This window comes from Opisthorchis viverrini (assembly GCF_000715545.1).
Source record: "Opisthorchis viverrini unplaced genomic scaffold opera_v5_34, whole genome shotgun sequence".
NCBI classification, from domain to species: domain Eukaryota; kingdom Metazoa; phylum Platyhelminthes; class Trematoda; order Opisthorchiida; family Opisthorchiidae; genus Opisthorchis; species Opisthorchis viverrini.
In genome coordinates this window covers 824,464-847,939 of record NW_008751690.1, presented here as the reverse complement: position 1 = coordinate 847,939, position 23,476 = coordinate 824,464, and the positions used below count along the sequence as shown (strand labels likewise).

The 23,476-nt window shown below is 44.2% G+C and overlaps 2 protein-coding genes across 2 annotated transcripts in view; one reads left to right on the top strand and one right to left on the bottom strand.

The window, feature by feature from the left end:
* T265_13065 (hypothetical protein) overlaps positions 1-15,984 on the top strand; it is a gene marked incomplete at both ends in the record, with an annotated part of 31,405 nt that extends 15,421 nt beyond the window's left edge. The window contains 11 exons of the mRNA XM_009167017.1: positions 619-724; positions 2,767-2,807; positions 2,983-3,142; positions 4,205-4,480; positions 5,278-5,664; positions 6,121-6,351; positions 6,748-7,068; positions 8,409-8,479; positions 9,449-9,524; positions 12,772-12,812; positions 15,730-15,984. Coding sequence (XP_009165281.1) covers positions 619-724; positions 2,767-2,807; positions 2,983-3,142; positions 4,205-4,480; positions 5,278-5,664; positions 6,121-6,351; positions 6,748-7,068; positions 8,409-8,479; positions 9,449-9,524; positions 12,772-12,812; positions 15,730-15,984 — 1,965 coding nt within the window. The remainder of the gene's footprint in view (positions 1-618; positions 725-2,766; positions 2,808-2,982; positions 3,143-4,204; positions 4,481-5,277; positions 5,665-6,120; positions 6,352-6,747; positions 7,069-8,408; positions 8,480-9,448; positions 9,525-12,771; positions 12,813-15,729) is intronic.
* Positions 13,020-13,358, bottom strand: T265_02666 (hypothetical protein; the record flags this gene model as incomplete). Its single annotated transcript, XM_009166968.1, has 1 exon — positions 13,020-13,358. The coding sequence occupies one exon, from the start codon at positions 13,356-13,358 to the stop codon at positions 13,020-13,022; it is 339 nt and encodes a 112-aa protein (XP_009165232.1).
* Positions 15,985-23,476: the final 7,492 nt, after the last annotated feature.

The window sequence follows — 23,476 nt, the reverse complement described above, 5'->3', positions numbered from 1 at the left end:
CAAAACACCACGGTTCGAAGTGATTACCATACCGGGTGCAGTTGCCTCTCCAGGTGTGAGCAAATTGTTCTACGGTCAGGTACAGAGAGTTACGGGCCAAGTTGTCCACGCGGAGTGGAACTACCTTGGACGGGTGTTGGGCAGAACAACTTTGGACATATGTCTTGTGACCAAATGGCTATCTGGCTGAAATTTTGTCCCGTCCGCTTACGTGCGATTCCAGGTCAGACCAAATTCTTCCCTCCACGGGGACACTCATTTATAACGGCGGCAAATGCACCTTATGGGGAACGAGCACGCACGTCCCACAGCCGTGGATATAAGACGCAACGGACAAATCGTTAATCCAGGTTCATATTCTACACAACAATGGAATAACAACAACAGTAGTGTATCGAAAGGTGCGGAAAGATCTGATCGGTTAGAAATAATCTGAGTTAATGTGCGATCCGATTATTTTTTCTCTGCAAAACGTTAACACGATGGTTATCTCACCACACTGTATAATATATTTTCTGAGAGAAGACAATAGCTCTCTTAAAGAAGTTTCTCTATGGAACCTGCAACTCATTTCATCCCACCCGAACACCACAAATGTTTTCTTTTTCTTCCTGACAGCTCAGTCATTTAGAAAAGGCCCGAATGTTGGAGAAAAAGAATGATTTGGAAGCAGCCTATGAGTACTACACTCACGGTTTAGCGCATCTTGTTTCAGCCGTGGAATGTGAGTTTTGTGTCGTGCTTGCTTTACACCCTTTGCAGCCACAAATCCATTGAGCAGAAAGCGCCACTGTTGCCAGTTCAGTTCATCAACCGTTAGGTTGAAAAAACATGCTGGGCGGTGTATAAAGTCGCACGTTTCTTATTCAATTAATCCAGTCGGATAATTTAACTATGGCATGGGTAGTGTACAAACTGAAGGCTGCCAGCTATTCATTGTCTAGACGGGAGAACTCAGTCAGACTGAGCCAAACCACGAGCCCTAACGCATGAGCTACCTCGAAATGAAAAAAATATTAGTTTATGGTGCACCCACAATAAATCTGGAGTGTATGTGGGATGGTTAAGTCGTCAAGTTACTGTTTTCCAATAAGGTCCTCTACACTCAAATGGCGAAAGGCGTCGACTTCGATATGTGGCAATCCTCAACTTTGTGTCCTCTTACCTTTATTGGATGAAGCACAACTAAACTACCATTTGGGATGCATTGATTCACAGGACACTTGCAACCATTATGACTAAATCATTGGAGCTGAAGTTGCCGCATGACTGCACATAGTTTAGAGTTTTATCCTTTTCGTTACCAGACGTACGATATGGATCATTACCCGTATTTCGAAAAGTCGATAATCATGGTGGGGATCTGTTGAACAAGCAGGGGAGTGACGGATTCGTAGACTGGAATCGGGTACTGGATGTCTCCACAAACGCCCCTTTATCAACACAGAAACTATGCAAGCGTAATTGGTCTGTAGGTTTCAAAAAGAAACTGAGTCTACTTTCTCGAACCATTATTGGATCACCGTTGGTCTTGACCTGGAAATGTTTGTCTCTTGGTTCAAAACGATTTTGACCGTTACACGCATTCATTTCAATTTCGAGTTTGGTGACTTTCGGTCGATTTAGTTTTTTGCAACACACCGAATGGTTCTCGGAACGGTCATGATGACTTTTTGAAAAAAAAATTTATTGCCAGCAGACATTTCGTCCATAAAAGTCAGTTACCTATTGCTCAGTCCGCGGCATACTTCCCTACTCAACCTTGCGCGAATGTACTGATCATCGCCATCATATTTTTTGTTATAAGAGGTTTCCCTTTCCGTAATGCACTTCTCATAAGGTTGGTGAAAACTCATCGACAGCCCACGATCGGTTTCCCCTTTCTCAGTAACAAGTCATAGGAACTGCACGGTCGTTTGGCCCTTTTGGATGCTAGGACCACAGTAAGCTACTTAGCATAGCTACGATAGTGACATTAGATCCATTGTAGAAATGGAGACTAAGATGGAAAGAAAACAGGTTGATTCCTCATGAAAACTCCAGTCATCCATTGAATCCAAGACGGACAGTCGCTACCTGTTCCTTAGGGCCAGATGGCTCAGCGGTTGGCTGTTGGTCTGTTCACCGAGCTTGGCAGTTGGATTGCAAACGTTTCATCACCAATCGAGGTGACATCGTCAGTGCAGGCTCAGCGGTTAGAACGGGAATTTACTGACAGGAAGGTCCGTGGTTCCAATCCGACCTCTGCCTCTCATCTTCCCCTGTCTAGGCTTGGGCAACCTGGTAGTATCCCAGCCCTCTTGCTTCTTGGTGGAATGGTAGCTAGGCACCGAAAGGGTGTTGCAGCTAAATGACCTCTTCTTTATTTTTTTCGCTTGAAGTCCTACGCGTACCACAGCCCATCAAACTCCATCACACTTCGCAAATTACTGGAGCCTGCCCCATGTTTTTGATTCTGCACAATAGATCCTGACATAAGTAGCTCAAAATGAGAACCACTTCTTCGCGAGTGGGAGTGCTATTCAAGCTGGGTTATCCGGCCACAAGAAAGGCCACTGATCACGGTTGTAGCAATCATAAACATGTACGCCTAGTTGCTCACTAGTGAATCAAGCGAGTCAAGGTGTTTGAAAGTAACTTCATATATATGACTAATTTGTATCCGCTCGGGAATTCTGATATCTGCTTCCACTCGCTTACACGTTATTTCGATATCATGACATCACAGTGCTTAACCCACTTTGCATTTTTTATCATTTTTCTCAGATGAAACCTCCACCTCTCAAAGAGAACTCTTAAAGCAGTTGGTAAGTATAAGAACTGGAAGAACCCACTTTCCTTCTCAGACAACTGTTAGAAACAGTAGAAATTTTCACGTGTATGGGTTCATCCAGGTTTGTATAATTTACTCTTGCTCTTTATTGTCTTTTTATCCTTTCCAACTGACAAGCAAGGGATACATCTGCCTCCTCTTTTCTTCAGGCTTCACAATACTTTACACAGGCTGAAGCTGTCAAGACTCGGTTGAAAGTAGAGGGTTCCCGTACCGGTAATTCTGTCCCACCCAGACCGCCACCCCCATGGAAACGAGGTCAGAATCGTCACAGCTGTCAAACGGAAACGTCCGTTCATCCCAAGAATGGTGAGTTGGCTCGAGTCACACTCTGTAAGGGCAACCTTTTAATGGCATTAATGATGATAACCACAGCACTTTAGTTTTCCCGAAATCGCTTTTCAGTATCGTATTCATGGGTCAACTGAGCAGATTATGCACTTTAGTCCTGGACAGCTGTTGAGAAGTTTTCCGAGCATTTTGACAGCCTTGGTACCCCATGGTCACGCTCGTTCCGAGCAGTACTTTTTTTCAAGAACTAGTCTTTTTGTGTCTCTAATATCTCCCATCTATTTACTAAGTACTTTTAGGTGTCTGTTCTCCATCCACCACGTCAGGTAATCTCTCCGTTTTTTTACTAATCATCTTTATTTCGACCAGCTACCTATCTAATCTCTGCTGATTGTCCGTAACCTTCACTTTCTCATCTTGCGTTTTTCCTGCTGGCAAATATTGATTTGAGCTTTTGCAGTGTTACATGCTGATTCTAATCTTGGTTTTTAATCTGGAGTTTACTCACCCTACCACCTGGGTTTAGCTTACTGTCATTTGAAAGTCGATAGATAATCGCATGTTAGGGTAAAAGCTGGTTTCTGTCCCCTTGTTGGTGCTCTTTCCCAACCAGATAAGCGAGTTTGTTTGGGTTCGGAGCAGCACGTTGACAGCCCGAAACGCCTTTCTCCAGTAGGATGGTTCCCGTTTTTAGTACAGTTCAATGTTAGGGTATACGTTCATTTGGGTACAGTATATATATATATACAAAGCTCAGATTGTAAGTGAAAAACGAACCACCCACTGGATAATATTAGTATACCTGGTATGTAAGGTACTGTTTGAATGGCTAGATGGCTCAGTGGTTAGAGCGCAATTTTACTGACCAGAAGGTCTATGGTTCGAACTCGACTGCTGTCGAAAATAAAGCGTTATATCAGCAGTGTATATGTACAGTAAACGGGTACTGTGACCAACAGAGGTAAAACCTGGTTGGCGGGGAGTCAACAAAATTTACCTTATGTCGTTATGTGTGTACTGGTTTACATGGTGCTTTCATTCGTTGCCAAGCGCCGATCCTCCTTAAATCTGTTGTCTTAGTTCCGACAGTTGCGGGAACTGAAAAGCGTATCAATACCTCCGCTTCGCTCGCCAGAGCTCAGATGGTTCCACCGGCGACTCCTCCAACACCTCAAATTTCATCACAAATGGGTAGCGAATTGGATAGCGAGTCAACACCCTCATCCCCTTCGAGTGGTCTACTGACCTATCTGAAGAGCTTGTTTATCGCTTCGCATGGCTGTGGATCCGAACAATCAGCAGGGTTGACGGCGGAGACTCAAACACCGGGGAAACAACAGGCCTCCACTCATCCATGTAAGCTCAAATTAATGGCTGATGAATGATGTTCGGCTAGGTTTAGCTCACGCGTCGGATTCATCAAGAATTGCTAGTTATGGATTGTCCAGCAGTCCTGACTGTAACTAAGTTTATAATTTATTCGGATTATAGCTGGTAGGCAATACACTACACGGTTCACCTTGATTGGATGTCGTCAAGGCGTATAGTGGGATTTTCAACAAGAACGAAAATTCCATACTCTAAATGTCTGCACAAAATTTTTGTCGCCTAGAAGTAACTCATAAAACATACTATCCGATTTGTTTTTGAACCGACATTCCACCCTACAAATGAAGTAGGTCGACGCTGGTACGCCACAGGTGCACTACACAATTGTTTCATATGTGGTGCGAATAACTAGCGCTTCGCATTCCACAAGGCTGCACGGTGATCCGAACTCGTGACCCACCGATTACTAGCTGAGCCTTATACCAGTTGGTCATCAGTGTGGCGAACTCGCAGTTCGATATTTTAAATGTTCACGCTTGTTGTGGAACGTCCTTAGGTTGATTTGACTCTATATGTCAGTGAGTGCGAATACTACACAGAGTGGTGAGCTGAGCTGCTCTGATCTATTGTAGGATCACGACACCGGTGGGGCAACTGTCTACAGGTGTTGAATCAAGAGTCCTTTCACCGTTCCTGTCAATGACAGTTGCTTGCTTTGGTTTTCTAACTTGTGGTTTGTGTCATATTGTAGTATCCAATTCCTAACATTACGTCTTATGACCGTTTTTGGTTTGTAATGGTTGTTGTCTGCTCGCTATTTTCAGCCTCATCCGAAGTCTCGTCACAACCACCACCTTTCACTCAATGTCCGAAGACAGATCCAGTTGGTCAACCTATCATAGCCTCACGTGAAGTCGCCCAGACATCCGAACAAGGGCCGTCGCACACTCGCGGTTCCACTTCGTCAGGCAAAAAGCTCACACTTTCCACAAAGGAGGTTCACATGAAAAACCGAGCACCGAAGCAACGATTCCCCGTCCCCTCCGCAACCCTGGATCCGTTAAATTATCCGTTAGACAAAGCTAGCCACCTTGACGAAGGGCGGCAAGCTTGCTCGCTCCCCTCATTTTGTCCTCCTGCAACTACCGGTTCTCCGAGTGCATCTGCTTCATGTTCTGGCACCACCTCATCCGTCTGTCATGAAGAAGCAGGTATACGCATCTTATGTGCTGTTCATGATTGTCGCAACTTCTCTCCTTACTTATCCAAAATTCGACTGTGTGTAATCTTGCCCCATGTCAAGGTGTAACTCTCTATTTGGAGCATCCTATGCGTAAGCTAATCCAACTAAAAAATGCTGTTCACGTGACTGTGTGGCCAAATGTGGGGCTCATCTTGCCACAAGGATATGTGCTTGGGCATACCGCCAATCACGCGAATTAAAATGGTATTCCTGAGCGTTCTGGTATGCAAATCTGACCGTAACTTGTATGAGCACAAGCACCACATGTATGCAAGCTTGCTTGGTTGCCTACCCCCTGTCTCTCTCTTCCTCGTGCGTTCTCTCGGTGTTAGAGATGTAGAACAAGTAATAAGTCCTTATCACTCTTGTTCTAGAGCTATGCCTTCTGGTGACATCGGGATTAACACTATTGTTGTTGCTACAGGTGGCCTGGTGTGCAAGCCAATCCGTGCAACAAACAAAAGTAGACCCCGCCGGAATCTGTGGGTTCGAGCTTTTCACCTTTTATCGAATCGGCTGAAGTTCAAACTTAAACCTTGGAGGGTTGTCGACTATCCCGCTCAGTCGAATTCGGACCAACCGGTTGGCTTCTCGTCGTCTAGCTCAACTCTCAGGCTTAGTTCTGGGATGGCCGCACCATATGATTCTGCCAGTGGTTGGTTGTTCTGTGCTAAAACATCTGTTGTGTATTTTTAAAAATTGGTAAAGGCGTCTGACCCATTATGGTGTTTTTAACTGGCATTCATTTCGGCAGCGATGCGCTGAAAGCTGGTGCTTGTTTAAGCCATGTCGTCATTAAACTTGTGCCTGACATTAAAGATTCCTCACTCTGTTAGTTCTCCGTACTTTTGCATGTGAATTTTTCATCAACGTGATGTTTAGATGACTCATTCGTGAACCTAATCACTCCTACGGTGTCTGATGCACCAGGTAGCTTCGTGCAACTAACCTTCCCAATGTGCATTTCCTGTAGTTCATTTGTGCCTGTTGAACAAGATCCATTCTTGCACTTGCTAAGCAGCACCTAATAGTTTGCCAAAACCGTTTCTAGATGCTCCAAACGCCCAACTGGAACGTTCTAAATCACGGTGGTCAGGTCGTGTCGCTCACTCTGAGACACTTGTTTGCCCCACTATCACGAAAAGTCCACCACCTACCCGAGATATGTCATCTGTTGATCCTGAAGAGAAACCGCTCCGCTCACAAGAAGGTTCTTCACTTCGTAGGATGCAACGAGTCAGAGCACTCAGTATGGACATCAATTCCTCTCCGTGCACCCATCCGGATGATGTGGATTCAAATGTCGCTTCAGCCCCCACTTACGCACAGCAAATGGCTCTGCTGGCTGACACGGCACGACTGTTCGAACTGAGTATGTGTTTGGTTGGTTTGCTGACACATTAAGTAGAATCTCAATATGATTGTTCGGTGTGGCATGAGGTTTCTTCTTTCTGTCCTAGCTTCTCACATTTCTAACGATGTTGTTTCTGAGCGGTGGTGCCCTAGTCTTATCTTCCAATTACGCTGAAAGGTTGGTTGGAACTGACATCAATGGTGTTTAACTATCAGTGTTTTGGAAATATTGTGTATATAGCATTTAGACGCAGGTTTAAAAATTCTTAGGTGCGACGAAGTATCATCAAAACGAAGCTGTACATTAAGGTTTCAGTGTAAGAGTTCCTTCAGCTTATCTGTTCTCTTGCATAACTCAACCTTTGTTGCTTCGATATGTGTGCATAGGCAGGCGACAGATTCCCGCAGAGGTAAATTTATGAATAGGCACACCAAATCAGGTGAGATTATGGTTCTGTGGTTGATATTAATGTGTCTCATAAGGTCCACGAATTGAAATGTGTCATGCGGACTGTCATGAGCTTTTCGGCGCCACCTAGGCTCAAGGAATTCAACTAGCCACTGAGTTGTAGCATAGTAAGGGAACTGGTCGTAACAGCGGTTGGACTCATATTATCGATCGCACAGAAATTTTCCTCTCCCACCGTAATTGGTGCACCTTCATTACGCTTTATCCTGTATTTGCTCTGTACTGACCAGAAGATGAATCGTTGGCAACACTTGTTAGCCTAACATTCTCTTTTCCAACTATCCTCACTCTGGTATAAGGCGAATCATGGCCCACATGGATAGACTTTTTTCATTTTATTTTCTACTTACTTTACTTATCGATACGTGCACCTAATTACTACTTCCTGTAATTCAGTTTGACTCGTTCGCAAGATTGGACGCGTTTTGTTACTCCGTTGTTCCGACGGATAGGTAGATCGTTCCAAATCTTGAAGCCTAAATGTCACCCCGCTTGGACATGCCGAGAAATCATCGCTCCCAAACTTTTTCTCTTGTTCGGATGTGAGTCCATGTAATTGTGTCCATCCATGATCACTGCGAACCGAAGACGAAGATAGTAATGGTTGAAAGTGGTAAACAGTTTGCAGGTGACTCGAAAGAAGAACGACACCTGGTATCCTCATACAGCATTGGTAGTGTCTGATAGTTCTGGTTCAGGTTTGTCACAGTCTGTCCATCAGCAAACCAGCCTGGACGACGCATGACATCCCTCACTTTATTCAGCGTAGGCAGTCCACCCTTCTGTGTGTTGCGATTCATACGCAACTGACTCTTGGTTGTTAGGTGTTTACGCGCTTACGTAAGTTTTGCTCATTATTGAGTTGTTGTTTCAATTCTTTATTCTTTCAGAAGCAATGTGCGCTGATTCGGATACAAACTGCTTGCAGTTAATTGAATGGTTAGAGGAATTCTACTCCCTAGTGAGTTTCCTCATCCGCTTAAACTGGAATAACTTCCCAATCATCTGAACTATTTTGTAGTTTCTTCGTCGCCGTGTTTGTAGCCTTAGGACAGTGCCTTGGTCCTTTGGTGGCGGTGATGTCAAGCTTATTCTTATTCAAATTATCTGTCAGCACACCTGTAGATAAGTCCTCGCCGATTAGGGGCACTTGTCGGCTAATTACTAGTATACCAGCCGGTACGGTTCATCCACCTTGTGTGTTGGCTAAAAATGACCTCAGCTCCTAACCCTAGGAGTAGCTGTAATCTGTGATAGATTACTGACTTCGTGAGACACGCTCATCAATACTGATCCAACCACGATGGACATACACGTGAGCCCATATAGTCTCCGTTGTTTCTAAGATTTTGAGGAGCATGTTTGGAGCCAGTACATCCTATAGCTTGACCAAGTTTTAATTGTATGCTAAGGATTCTACGATAGTACTAACGTACATTCAGTGCCTTTGCTATGCCTTCGTCTGCACTGTCATCAGGCCTGTAGCAGCAACAATTCAATTACATTTTTCTTGGGAAGGTCTGTATTAGATACCTTCCTGAAATTGATCTGGGGTACGATCCTAGCTACATTGATGGGAAAATTTGTGCAAGTGAACGTAAATATGAATGAAAGTAAAAAGCCTCGATTTTGTGTGCAGCACTCGCCGGTGAGTTTAACCAGTTTTCGTTCTTTACGTGATTCCGTAGAGGACGCAAATATGCAGGAGTTTAGCGCCCACTATTCACTTTCTGGCTGTGGTCTACTGTGACAATACCAATCAATTTGGGCATGGGTCTATGCTAGTCCCATAACCAATACGTTTTTTGGTGATGAAATCTCACCCATATCACGTTCAGCCTCCTAGTAAAACTACTACTATTTTATTATATGGATTGGAACTCGCTATCACTCCATATTTAATTTTTTTCGCTCACCTGCCTTTGTTTAGCTTCGAACCGGTCGACTGCATCAAGCACTGAAACACTCTGAAGATAACTTCGCCGAGTATTTACAAATAGCGAAAGGTACGTTTATTAGTCATTCAGCCAACAAGTCCCGTTTGGGCAATCTTCATAGGCAGGTAGAAATTTGTGGTTGGAGCGCGACCGGAAGTTCCGTGGTTCGAATCCGACCTACCGCTCGACTTCCCTGTCTAGGCTTCGGCGACCTGGCAGTATCCCAGCCCTCGTGCCTCCTTCGTGTGGCACGGCAGCTAGGCACCGAAAGGGTGCTGCAGCTAAACGATCTTTTTGTTCCCAAATGTCAAGACAACTTTGAACTCCCCGATTCGACCAAAGACCGACTTTACTTTTATGTCCAACGTATGACCAATACCAAGCAACATGATTAGTGCGTTCTTCAAGTAGCCTAGAGTCCTTTCGTATCGGTACGCTATTAGGTCGGGCTTTCAGTCCACTAAATGGGAAACATCATCAAGCGGTTTTTGCTTTTTTTCTGTAGTAAACAAAAACATGGGGAGTCGAACTCCTTTCCGTAGGTCTCAACGGAACAGTCGTCAGTGACGACCTTTATTTTCATTTGAAATGGACATACCATTGCGCCAGCAAACTCTTCATTCTCTCCTCCAGACAGTTGGCTGTTTGTTTTTGTTTTTTACTTCTTGCTGCTACAAACTACACGTTTTCTCAGTTGGAATATCCACATCTCGTAGCCGTACGTATGGCACAGATCATACTCGCATTCGAAATATCGAATTATAGAAGGGTTCAAATAACGTCGTATTGTCTCACTCCGAGCCGACTGCCCGGATGGGTTCCACTGTAAGATGGACGCGATCTCGACTCATATTGCTGTGAAGATCGTGCACTAGTCAGTGCGAACTCCGACAAATCTGTGCTATATTGTATCGTTTCGGAGGAAGAGGACAAGTTAGCAAGCTGTGAAATTTTGGTTCAAAGGAAAAATACTCGGGTGAATAACTGGAACACTTGTTTGTTGCTTGGGTTTTTACAGAGAGTATACTGACTGTTCAATCCTGAGTAACTTCAATTTGATTACATTACACAACATCGATTTTTGCAACCGTCTTTTGAGGAACTTTTTTGGAATTCCTATTTTCACGATCCGTTTTTTTTTTATGGAATTGGAGCCCGGATAATGCCGCATAGTGTCCGTTAATAATCTAGGTGCTGCAGTCCATTTCATTCCTTCCATTGTTTCCTCCTCCGCTCTCCACATCTTAGTAACCAGAGTGTATTATATTTGCGCGATCTTCAGCGAACCAGAGTTTTCATTTGGACCATACGTCCATAATTTCGATTCCCCTAGGAGTTGTTTGTTATCCATTCCATAACGCTGACTAGATGATGCTTTGAAAATTCGACTGTTTTCTTGTTTTGCGTGCTCCATAAACCCTGCATATGCTTCACCAGAGTGTATCGTTGACCAACAGTTGAATATGTTATAGAACGCCGGCTCGTTTGGGCTTTTGAAGTTTCGCCCCAATGTGGAACGAGGGATCCCCTCGTGCCTCCTTCGTGTGGCACGGCAGCTAGGCACCGAAAGGGTGCTGCAGCTAAACGATTTTTTTGTTCCCAAATGTCAAGACAACTTTGAACTCCCCGATTCGACCAAAGACCGACTTTACTTTTATGTCCAACGTACGACCAATGCCAAGCAACATGATTAGTGCGTTCTTCAAATAGCCTAGAGTCCTTCCGTATCGGTACGCTATTAGGTCGGGCTTTCAGTCCACTAAATGGGAAACATCATCAAGCGGTTTTTGCTTTTTTTCTGTAGTAAACAAAAACATGGGGAGTCGAACTCCTTTCCGTAGGTCTCAACGGAACAGTCGTCAGTGACGACCTTTATTTTCATTTGAAATGGACATACCATTGCGCCAGCAAACTCTTCATTCTCTCCTCCAGACAGTTGGCTGTTTGTTTTTGTTTTTTACTTCTTGCTGCTACAAACTACACGTTTTCTCAGTTGGAATATCCACATCTCGTAGCCGTACGTATGGCACAGATCATACTCGCATTCGAAATATCGAATTATAGAAGGGTTCAAATAACGTCGTATTGTCTCACTCCGAGCCGACTGCCCGGATGGGTTCCACTGTAAGATGGACGCGATCTCGACTCATATTGCTGTGAAGATCGTGCACTAGTCAGTGCGAACTCCGACAAATCTGTGCTATATTGTATCGTTTCGGAGGAAGAGGACAAGTTAGCAAGCTGTGAAATTTTGGTTCAAAGGAAAAATACTCGGGTGAATAACTGGAACACTTGTTTGTTGCTTGGGTTTTTACAGAGAGTATACTGACTGTTCAATCCTGAGTAACTTCAATTTGATTACATTACACAACATCGATTTTTGCAACCGTCTTTTGAGGAACTTTTTTGGAATTCCTATTTTCACGATCCGTTTTTTTTTTATGGAATTGGAGCCCGGATAATGCCGCATAGTGTCCGTTAATAATCTAGGTGCTGCAGTCCATTTCATTCCTTCCATTGTTTCCTCCTCCGCTCTCCACATCTTAGTAACCAGAGTGTATTATATTTGCGCGATCTTCAGCGAACCAGAGTTTTCATTTGGACCATACGTCCATAATTTCGATTCCCCTAGGAGTTGTTTGTTATCCATTCCATAACGCTGACTAGATGATGCTTTGAAAATTCGACTGTTTTCTTGTTTTGCGTGCTCCATAAACCCTGCATATGCTTCACCAGAGTGTATCGTTGACCAACAGTTGAATATGTTATAGAACGCCGGCTCGTTTGGGCTTTTGAAGTTTCGCCCCAATGTGGAACGAGGGATCGTTCCACGTAATCTAATCTGGGACAAAGGCTGCCTTGAATTGATCCGTTTTTTCTACCATGGGCTGAATGCATACAGATACAAGGGACTAATCTGGTATCCCTGACATTCCTACTTATCTTTCCCTTCCTTACATGTAATTCCTGTAAAGAATCGCTGGCGATTCTCTGGTTCTTATCGCCAGAATGGCTCTGCAGTTTGCACAGTGATCGGTTGTCTTTGTGATTGAAGGTTCGCTGGGTAGACTTATCGGAAGCCTGCATTCAGACGTGGTAAATAGTATGCGACGTGTACGGCCATGCTAAACACTTAATTACGAAAGACTTCGGGGTTCCGCGAAACCTACTTGTTCTTAAGTCAAGTGATAACCGGAGTTAAATACAGTATCCAGTTCTAGACACGTAGTACCCATCCAACTTCCTCATCTGGATAATTCCAGTATATTATGTCCCTTGTCCATAATCGCTACTTACCAATCGTTCTATTTTCCAGCCGATACCAACGACGCCCGTCGAAGTTCCTTCCTAAAGGAGGTATGTGAAATTGAACACCTTTAGGTTTGAATCTTTTCTATTCATGTTTGTTTAGCCACCCTGCTTTTCAGTTGGCAGTATTTGCGCACCGTGGTGCTCAGTGATCACAAATTCGTTTTCGTATTGGCAACTATTCCCTCAAAAGATGTTACAGCTGGACGATTATTATGATGTCGTTTATTGACGTATCGGTTAGTATGCTAATGTCTAGTCTTGCAAACTTGTAGGACCATACCCCCAAAGCTCGACTGTGATGGCTAGAAGGACCTGCTCGAAAGTTATCCATGGCAGCCTAATCGTGCGGCCTTTCAGCAGTCCGTTTAGTCTTACCTCATGTGGCTGTGCACTTGCGATTGTTGTGATTTCTGATTGTGGAGCTGGGCGCCTGGGAAGTGTTGTGGGGTATTTCATTCGTCTGCGTCGTTTGGTGTATGCGTCACCTGGGCTGTTGCGCAGACGAGGGCCGTTGGAAGTTGGATGAATCTTGTTGAATTGTGGCTTATCCAAAAGTGCCCCACAATCATTGGCATTTGCTGCTGGTTTCATAGAAGTAGCTATATTGTTTCATAGGTTGCTGCGGGCGGAGCGTGAAGCTCGTCTTATCAGGCTCAAATATGTTGGTGAACCATAGTCGGCCTTCCTAGGCGAAGGTTGAGAGCATAACGGGCTTTGAAGAGATCAGCTCTTTCGGGCGCCTTGATACAGTGTCTAGATGTGTGGATGTAGCCAACTGGCTCCAAGCGGTGAGCTGTGTCCGTTGAAAATTCAACCGGTTGGCCCTCTTCCGTAGATGCCGCAGTTGTGACTGTTGGTGAACCATAGTCGGCCTTCCTAGGCGAAGGTTGAGAGCATAACGGGCTTTGAAGAGATCAGCTCTTTCGGGCGCCTTGATACAGTGTCTAGATGTGTGGATGTAGCCAACTGGCTCCAAGCGGTGAGCTGTGTCCGTTGAAAATTCAACCGGTTGGCCCTCTTCCGTAGATGCCGTCAGTTGTGACTTCGTGACAGCTGTCTACACCATATTCCACTCCCTAGGTTCGGTCGTTACTTTCTCCGAACCAATTCATCACGAGTTGGTTCTGAGGCCTCTACGTCCCCAAACGCATACATACACTGTGTGCAACTGTCTTGGACGTCAGCTGTGTTTGGTGCAGATTCCGTGCTCTTGGGTGGGACGCCGAGACCCAACTCACCACTGGTTAATGACACTGGTAGACATGGCTCAATCACGCAGTCAGTGGCACCCGTACATCAAATCTTCCGCCCTCACCATTTTCTCAAATCAAATCATCACGCCACTGCCGCCAACACTTGGTTGTATCCCTCCTGCTCTCCCGTTTTCGGAAGCTTCAACCAACGTACCTTCGGCACATGGTTTATAGTCAATCAGCTGAACTGTTCTCTTGAATTAGTCGCTAAGTGAATTTTCGGTTTATTCGCTGTCCGTATACTCTCGCAGAAAATTACTGTTTCTCCGTTTAGACTGTTGACTCTAGAACTAATATCAGGGGCCCCCACTGCCCCATTCACCACACTTTACCTGAAAGCTCAATGTGGGATATATCAGACAACCTCTCTTACCTGCCTTCCCCGGCCCTTTATGGTCAACCAAGAAGACGCCTAGCTATGTCACCGCAGACAATGAGATGGGACACTTACTGACATACAAACTCTCTCTCTCTGACACGCATTTGTCAGGGCCAAAATATCCTAATAAGAAGTGATTAGAAAGTGATTTTTCGGTTGTGAACCGGGGACTTCCATTGAAGAATGTGTGCAGCACCAGAAGCTGCGTTGGTTAGACCATATATTGCCTGTGTCGAGCCATTGCTTACCAAAGAGGGTGCTGTTTTCCGTGCCTGATTTAGAGAGGTGACCAACCTATAACCCTGCATGTGGATATGAAAGGGACCACGAAAATTTTGAGTGCCGTCGGTGCGACTCGCTTTTCAAGATGGGGGCCGCGTGATCCCCTTTGGGCTTGGTCAGAGACCCTGCAAGATGTGGCTGCCAATAGATATCAATGACATTCTTTTTGTCAGTTTTTATCCAGATTGATTGAATGGGTGTGGAGATGTAGTCATATCGGGATGATTGTGGTAGACTAGCACTAACCTCCTTTCCCGTCCAATTTCTTTCTTTTCTTCACAATAAGGCTTTCTAATAAATCATAGTTGTACGGCAGTGAAGCGTCAGTGTTGAACACTGATATCATGCTGTCGATGATGATGATGATGAGGCCTAGATTGTTACTTTCAGATTCTTCTAGGGTATACAGATAAGAAGTCACGGATAATTGTTCACATGCATGTCTTTTGTCGACAGTTTTGGATTTGCAATCAAATTTCGGTTTTATTCGCAGTCAAGTGTTGAGCACCACTTATCTATCTCCTCATTTGTGATTCACTTTTACCAGGTACGTCATCGACTAAACCACAGTTACAGTGAAAAAAGGTTTGCGAGGTGAAACGCCGTTGAACAATTGATATATTCACTTTTAATAGCAGTTTGATCTGACAAAAACCTACAGGCACAGAGGCATATCCGTATAACATTGTATATTACTGATGAAGCATGCGAGTAGTGTACGGTTTGGTGTCCAAGCTCCACCCACACCCCCATCTGATGGAAGATATAGTTTATTGCGGAAATTGTGGAACCCCTTTGCAGTGTTCATTTATCCTTGTGTAATAGTCAATGAATATCCAGAAAATATCAGGAATACGCTTGAGAATGTTAAGTTTTTAAAAACTGTGTCTAATGACTGTAACTGATTAGTTTGTGTTTGCCAATTAACGAGTTCGCAGCGAAGGGCCTTCTTCCTTTCACGATGATCATGTATGTGCGAACCTTAGCAGCACCGAGCTTCCGGCGATAGTCGATTTATCCTAGACCATCCTCTCTGTTTTCCTCTCAGTTGAAACTCGTCTTGGATCTGATGGAAAGCGGTAAACAGCAACAAACAGCAGTCTCGAACGAGTCTCCTCACTCTACTGAACGGCACTCTGTGTCACCAGTTCCCGAAGAAGTTGGTGTTGAGGTTACCCCTGAAGCTGGTAAGTCAATCGTTGATAAATATTTACGCACAATTTTATGTTCAGGTCCCTCCGTTATTTTGTCGCAACCACCTCGAATACACAAGGGAACACTAAATTATTCAGTCAGTCAGTTGGTCAGTTTTTCAGCCACAAACCATGTACCGAATTAGAGTGGTTCCATCTGCAAACAGCGCCGTCCACTGAGAATAAAGAGAACGAGGGCATCAGGGCCACGCGTTGCGGGCAATAGATCAACCATTTCAGTGACCATAAATGGTTCTGTTTGTCCGGTATGGCAGAAAGGTCCACCCAGTGAAGGCTTTAGGGAGGTTAAAAAATTGTTCAGCTGGAACACCCTTTGGGTGCCTAGATGCCATGCCACCCGAATGAAGCACCAGGACTGAGATACTGTCATGCTGTCTAGGCTCTGTCGGGAGCAGTCGAGATGACAAGGTTTGGTTCGAACCACGGACCTTCTTGTCAGTAAGTTCGCATAATAACCGCTTAGCTATTTCTGGCTCTCAATCGTCAGGGAGATAGCAGTTATCGAAGTGACTGAGTTGACTGGTAGGGGCTTCCGTGCTTCATTAGCGAGTCGTAGACTGACTTTCCCTGACCCACCTTGCGATACATGGCTGGGTGGAGAAGCCTCTGTGAGACAAACAGCATACGAAGGACATGACCTGACCAGCGTTGCTTGTGGACTGTGACCACTGATCTATCGAAGGGGGTACCTTTCCTGAAAACCTTTGGTGTGCCTCAACATTCCTGATTTGATTTTCCCGGGTGACACAGCAACACTTCGAAGTTATCGATGGTCAAACACAGAGAGGTCTCTGATACACAAGGTAGGAGGGAACGGACCGCGATCTTGTATGTCCTACTCTTGACAGTCGAACTGAGATCACCTTGGTGCCATAAGTTTCGGGGGTTGACACGCTGATCTAGGCTTCCCGACTCGGGAATTGATTTCTCCTTTTAACAGTCCACCGGGACTTCTGCAGCTGTCCAGAAACTCACCTGCCACGTTGGTCACCTGACTTAAAATATGAAGTTTGGGCTTGATCTTATCACATCTTGGCCTAACACAGCACTCTACAGGTGCCAACCACGAACCGAACTGTGCGGTAAGGTTATGTAGGTTGTTTGAAATGATTTGCATTTCTCAAGCGTTTGACCCAAGAAGGGCTATTTTCGACGTACTCAGCGTCCGTGACCAGACTTCTCGGGAGTATTTCGAGTCATGGAATGTTAAATTCGGGTAAAAAAGATTCATGCAACACACCGATTACGAAAACAAAGGGGAAGGGTTGACAGAGGTGACAGGCGTCTGCCATCACTGGATGTGGTGAATTTAGGTGAGTTGGCCGTAGCGAGAGGAAGTGTATAAGACAACAATTTAGGAGAGATGTCTTTCATAGCTGGATACTGCTGTAGTTTCCGACGATCGGCAGAATCAAAAGCGGCTTTCAGACTGAAGAAAACGACCATTGTTGATCTACGAAAAGGGTATCACTGTTCCAGCACCTGTTACGAAGTGCATATATGATCGATGCATCCCTAACCAGAACGAAATTCAGCTTGATACTAGCAGTTACCGTTAAGATGAGTGTAGTAGGTTTTTATTCATTCCTTCCTGGTCCAGTTGATTCCCCCCCTTGGAGCTGGGTCACCTATCTGTTGCGTAACGGGTTGCATTCGTAGTTCTTCCATTTTCCCAGTTTTATCTGTTGTTCGTTTTTATGATATTGAATTGAGTGAGGTTTGCAATGAAGCCAACGGAGTGAGTGCCGCGCGAAGATTATCCCGTGTCTGCCCGCTTGCTGTGGCGCTATACACTGATTGTAGGGCACAAGCATGACAACGAAACTCGAATACCGCATCATTATGGTTTCTCAAGGCTGACCTATCGTGGTTAACCAGCTTTGGATCACTAATTAGTGCCCATTTATCATAGTTGGAAGGTATAGCACCTTACGTGAGCCGTCGAAAGAAGTTCAGCGGTCGTTTACGCGTTGAACTATTTGTTCGAATCCACCTTCATTTCACTTTTCTAGGATGTAACTGGTACGAAAAGCAAACCAACAGTGAACCAGCACACCCATTCATTTCCACCATTATGTTTTTCATGGACCTATCAATATGCGAATCCCTCAGCCTATCCAAAACAACCTATTGTACCAACAGAGCTGCATCTGAAACTCTTGGTTGTCTCTATCTGGTCAGGCACTCTTCAACTTCCACCAACTTAATCGAGTCATGGTGGTCTATTCGACTACAGACATAACATACAATTTTCCTCGCATGACGGGCCGATTGGCCCAGGGTCAATACATTTCGTCTCTATCCCTGTTCCATGTCGTTGATTCACTCTATATTTCCTTAGTTATGGATAACGGCATCTTCTGCTTTGGAATCCATATCTTGCTCAGGCAGATACATAAATCGGCTGCCTTATTGTTTGAACACATCTAACATTGTTTCTCTCTTCACGTTTCCTCTCTACAGAAGCGACAAGCGAATCTTGTTGTCTGTCGTGATTCCGGGAGTTTTTTGTATGGATGTGCGGACGTCCAGGTCGTTCCACTCCTCCACTCAGCCCCCAAATGCTGTGATAGATAAACCACTGTGAATACTATTTTTTCTAACGGAACCCGTATTATACATCGTGTTTGTGGTCAAATCCTGATTTATTTTCTGTTTCTCGTGTTCCACTTATTTGAACCGGCTTATTTCCGTTTGAGTTCCCAAGTTCGATCCCCAATGGAATAATATTAACATGTATTTCTAAGTATCACTGTATGTGGCTTCCATTTAACTCGAAAGAAGTTGTCCAGCACTCATGATGAATTTATTTGCCAAATTTCCACTTGGGACATTCTAGCTGAAAATACAAACATTGATCACACAAATCACAATTTTTATCTGCGGTACATCACTTGCCTTTTGATCTGGCGTCGACTTCAAGAGCAGCTAAGGATAGCTAAGAATCATCTTATCACCTAGGTTGTAGGTCCTTTCTTTTGCCGTACACCGTGTTACCGAAAATGTCAATGTGGGTTCGGCTCCCTATCGATCCATTTTTCCGTCAGAGTTGACACTCGAAAGTTGGTAGAGCGGACACGGACTTGCAAGCGAAAACGAGCAGACAACAAGTCTTGATATGAGTTACTGGAGAATAAGCAGACTTTAAGCAGGAGCGAAAAATTTGGAAACAAGCAGCGAGGAGTCAAAACGGCGTCATCATAAACGGGCATAAATCAGGCTACTCGTGAGTAGTCAGAAAAGAAAACCGCTAATCACGGTTGTTTCAGAGGAATAGCATGGCTCCTCAATTTTTTCCGTCCATTATTCGGAATGTATCGGATGCTGTTTGACTGGCTAGAAAAATCGAATGAAATTATGTCTTGGCTTTTCCATCATTTGGAAGAGGCTTGCGACTGACTGGGAATTCATCGTTTCAAAGGGGTTTGGCAAACAATCCACCACATGTCCACAGCACCCTCGTATTTTAGCTTATTTTCTGAGTGTTGTGCATTTCATATTTGTTTGGGCTACACATGTAAACAGTCGCCAGCTCTGAACTGTTATCTCAAAGGGGGTCAGGAGATGAGAATGATCCGAAAATTCATTCTTTCGATAAACTGGTTTCATCCGATTAAAAAATGAAAGCAAACTTAGAATAATCTACACGGTATTTTATAGAATGTAATTCGGAGCTGCAGTATGTATAATCGACTGGACCCCACAGTCAATCGTGAATTAGAATGAAGGTATCCCAGCTCGTCCGAATACGACGGAATGCAATGGTTGGATCGATTTCGCAATAGCATGAACGAAACGCAAGTTTACTAGTTCACCCGAAATCGCTAAAAGAAGGGTAATATTGTAAAGAGGCGACAGTAGATACAAATCTCAAACGGTGTAGCGGACCTTTGAATTCCACACAACAGTCACAACATGCTACTAACGGCTGCTTACTAGCCATTGTTTGTAAACTGGCAGCAGTGGGGCATTCGAAACGCTGGAGAGAATTGGCACTCTCCTGTGTGCGAAGGGTCCGGTTTTACGTGTCGATAGAATGAAAAAACGAGATCGCCTCGGTTCTCACTGTACCCTTGAGGATGTGCGCTATCCTAGTGCATCAGTTTTAGTTGCATCGAATTCCTAGGTTGATTTTTAGATCCACCGTTCACTTGTTAGTGAAGCTTGCGTCCTACTGAATGAAAACAGGGTCAAAGGCTATGTTATTTATCCTCAGCTAACATATCGGTATGTGACATTTTGAACCAGTTCTGATTGCTGCGACTTCAGCAATTTAGACAACGTTAGTAATGATAATCCGTACTGATAAGCCCAAGAGTCGGATGTAGTTCAACACAGTTGTAATTGAAACTTGGGGCCCAAAGTGTCATGAATGGTCATCCCGAAGATTACCCTCGTCACAGCAAATAACTCCATATGAATGTCTCTGCCATGCTCAATTATTACTTACCTACAGCATTGTGTCGCTCTTGTTGTCTCCTCCAAAAACCTAAAGATCGCGAACTTTGAATCTTTTTATATGCCGGAAAATGATGTATTTCGCGGTGCTCGGGTCTAGAATCACTAGAAAGTTTGGTAGGATCGAGAATGCATCCACTAAGCACAGGATTGGTTCGTTGGCCCACGGATGCTGCATCGTCATACTGCAAAGAGTACGGAGTTGCTTGATCAGATGATGTAATGGCGGTGAGTGTGTGGCCTCGAAATTTGTTTCGAAAAATGCACTGGCCACCTTATGTAAGGCGTCACGTAGTTGCAACCTGGTGTCAATGCTGACAGCATCTCGCATCTTAAGCCGAAGAGAGAAAATCGAAGTTGTTAAAGCACAAACATGAATGGTACCGTAGTTTGAATCTGCCTACGTGTGAAGTGAAGCCATTCGAAGAGGCTCTGAGGGCGATTGATCTATACGGAAATATAAATATGTGCGGATTCAACCCGACGTTCGTCTGCTAATATCTCTGTTCTTTGAGGTTCTTGAAGTATAATCATTCCATACTCTTGTGGGCTGTCCTGTGATCACGAGAAGACATCACAAACAGTCCTTCAACAGTTTGAAATCCTTCCCACTTCGGAGGGAATCAGCTATCTTTGTGCTGGTGTCGATTAAGGCATAGGATTCCTAACCCGACCTAATTTCTCACCCCCCAAGAATCTTGGGAAAAGAACAGTTAGAAAATCCCAATGCATGCTTTGGGTAAAAACACCCTGACCAGTCCTACAAGTGGACATTAGGCCACCGCTTTGTACGAACTAACTAACTAAGTACTGTTGTAGTCCATTTCATCTGATTGAATGCGGATCTCATGTTGACTACGGGAATTCCAAATACAAACTAAGACTCCACTCGACCCTTTGGTGGTTCGCATTCATGCCAAAGTCATCAAATCGACATGGTTATTTTCCATGTACCTTCCCCTGGGTGGGTTGCTATTTTAAAATGCGGGAGAATGTTTATGGAGATTGTGGCGAGCACGTAGCCCCTGTCATTCCCAGTTGCGTGTTTCATATTCTTCATCAGCTGAGACTATCGATGAAAAAGCCAAAGAGCCACTCTATGGTGCTCCGGTTTATTCACCTGTTTGTGAGTATATAATGCGGACGGGAGCCGGAGTACTTGCATGTTTTCTTGGGATAAAATAGATTGAAAACAAGAAGAAGGCATCCAGTTTTGAATAATCCCATTAGATAATAAATTCCAGTTCCCAAAATGGGCATCAGTGTCTAACAAGGCATGTTTAGCCCAATCGTCCCAGCCGGTCTGTCGAGGATCCTGGCATTTGTTAAATGATGGACTCAACGCTATGCATATTTTCTCCGTAGTATATTACCAGGATCAAGTCATTTCATTCCGGCACTACCACAGTTGTTCTCTCAATGGCTACCTTTGCTGGTTATCGGTGTGTCGTGATTACCTGTTATTACGTTCATATACCAATGATCGACAGGTTGGCAATATGAATTACGTCCCAAGGTAGGGCTCCACTCATTGGTTGAGCCTGAAGTCAAAACATTTGATCTATCGATCCATCAGCATGTGCGAATATTATTCTTGTCAAAAGGTGAGAAGTACTCATTCGTCGCACCACCTAAGTGAAGCCATTCGAAGAGGCTCTGAGGGCGATTGATCTATACGGAAATATAAATATTTTTGGAGTTGAGCCGATCCTAATTTAAAATAACTGACAGTATTCACAACATTATGTAGACCTACAAAACTCAGCTAAAGTGTATGATGCTATGCTGTTTCACTGAGGATCTAAAGTACCCGTTTGTTACAACCTGTGTTTCTGAGGTACACTTATTTGAGAAATAAACTAATTTGCAAATCAATTTGGTTTTGACGAGAGACTCGACTGAATCTCTCGTTTGTTATTCTACAACTGAAAATGCTGCACACAGACCGCCTCAGGATTCATTTGGCACGATATTCGAGACATCGCAGTATATTTTCATAGGATAACATTAACGAGAGCTTCAGTTGAGTCTCTCATGAAAACCAAATTGATTTGCAAATGAGTGTATTTCTCCTAAACAGTCCAATTTGGGTCCAAGTAGGACATAAGGTTGACGGAAACTCGGGGATTGCGACTACCTGATAAGCCCCAAGAAGGGCGAAACCGGTCGTGGGTTGTCGAAGAGTTTCCAGCAACCCTGTGAGTAGTTTCCTTGATGGAAATATACTACACTTATTTGACTTTTCCAATCGTTTAGTCTAGATTAGTTAGTGTAAAATTTCAGTGTTCTGTTTTTCTCATCATCTATGTTCTTTTTCGATTGGACAACGAACAGTAATGGAGTCTTAGTGCATCTAGGTCAAAGCTGCTTCTGCAGGCATACTGAATATGTAGTGAACAAACCCGGGAACAAGCCATTACGGGCTGAATACGGCTTCATCTAACTGATAAGAACCAAATGGTAGTCTAGAAGTTAGATGATTCATGCAAATAATCTGGTTCAACTATCTTTGAAAGGAATGGTTTACCTTCAGCAACATTTGGGACCCACTTATTTGGCGTCAGCTTGTTAGAGCAAAGCGGTCAAGTTAAGTAGGAATGGTATCCTTGATAATGATTTTAGACCTGTTGCACATCCGTTTCTCTTGCCAATTCACTCTTGGGAACATCCACAGCCCGTCGATGCGAGACCAAAATAATAAGGCCCCAGTATGACTGCGTGTTGCTACCATGTCCCTTCGGCCGAAGATCACTGATACAGGGTTGCCTAGAGATGCCGGTATGGGTACCGACTGACAAATGTGGAGGAAAAATTACAGCATGGAATAAATGGGTTACGTTTGTGGCCGGACCTTCCGACGACAACAAGTGAAGTTACTGCCGTCACTACTAACGACTCTGACGCAAATGTCAAAATGTTGGCAATATAAACTGAACACTGAATTACGGTAAAAACTAATGATAAACGAATTCGGCACACATTTCCCGGTGTTTTGGAGTAATCTTCACACAAACCTTCACAACAGCAACAGTTATCTGAACGGAACACTTTAATTCAGCATTCACTAAACCGCACTGGAACCCACTTTGCCCAGTTGAAAGGTAGGGTCTTATCCTGTGAATA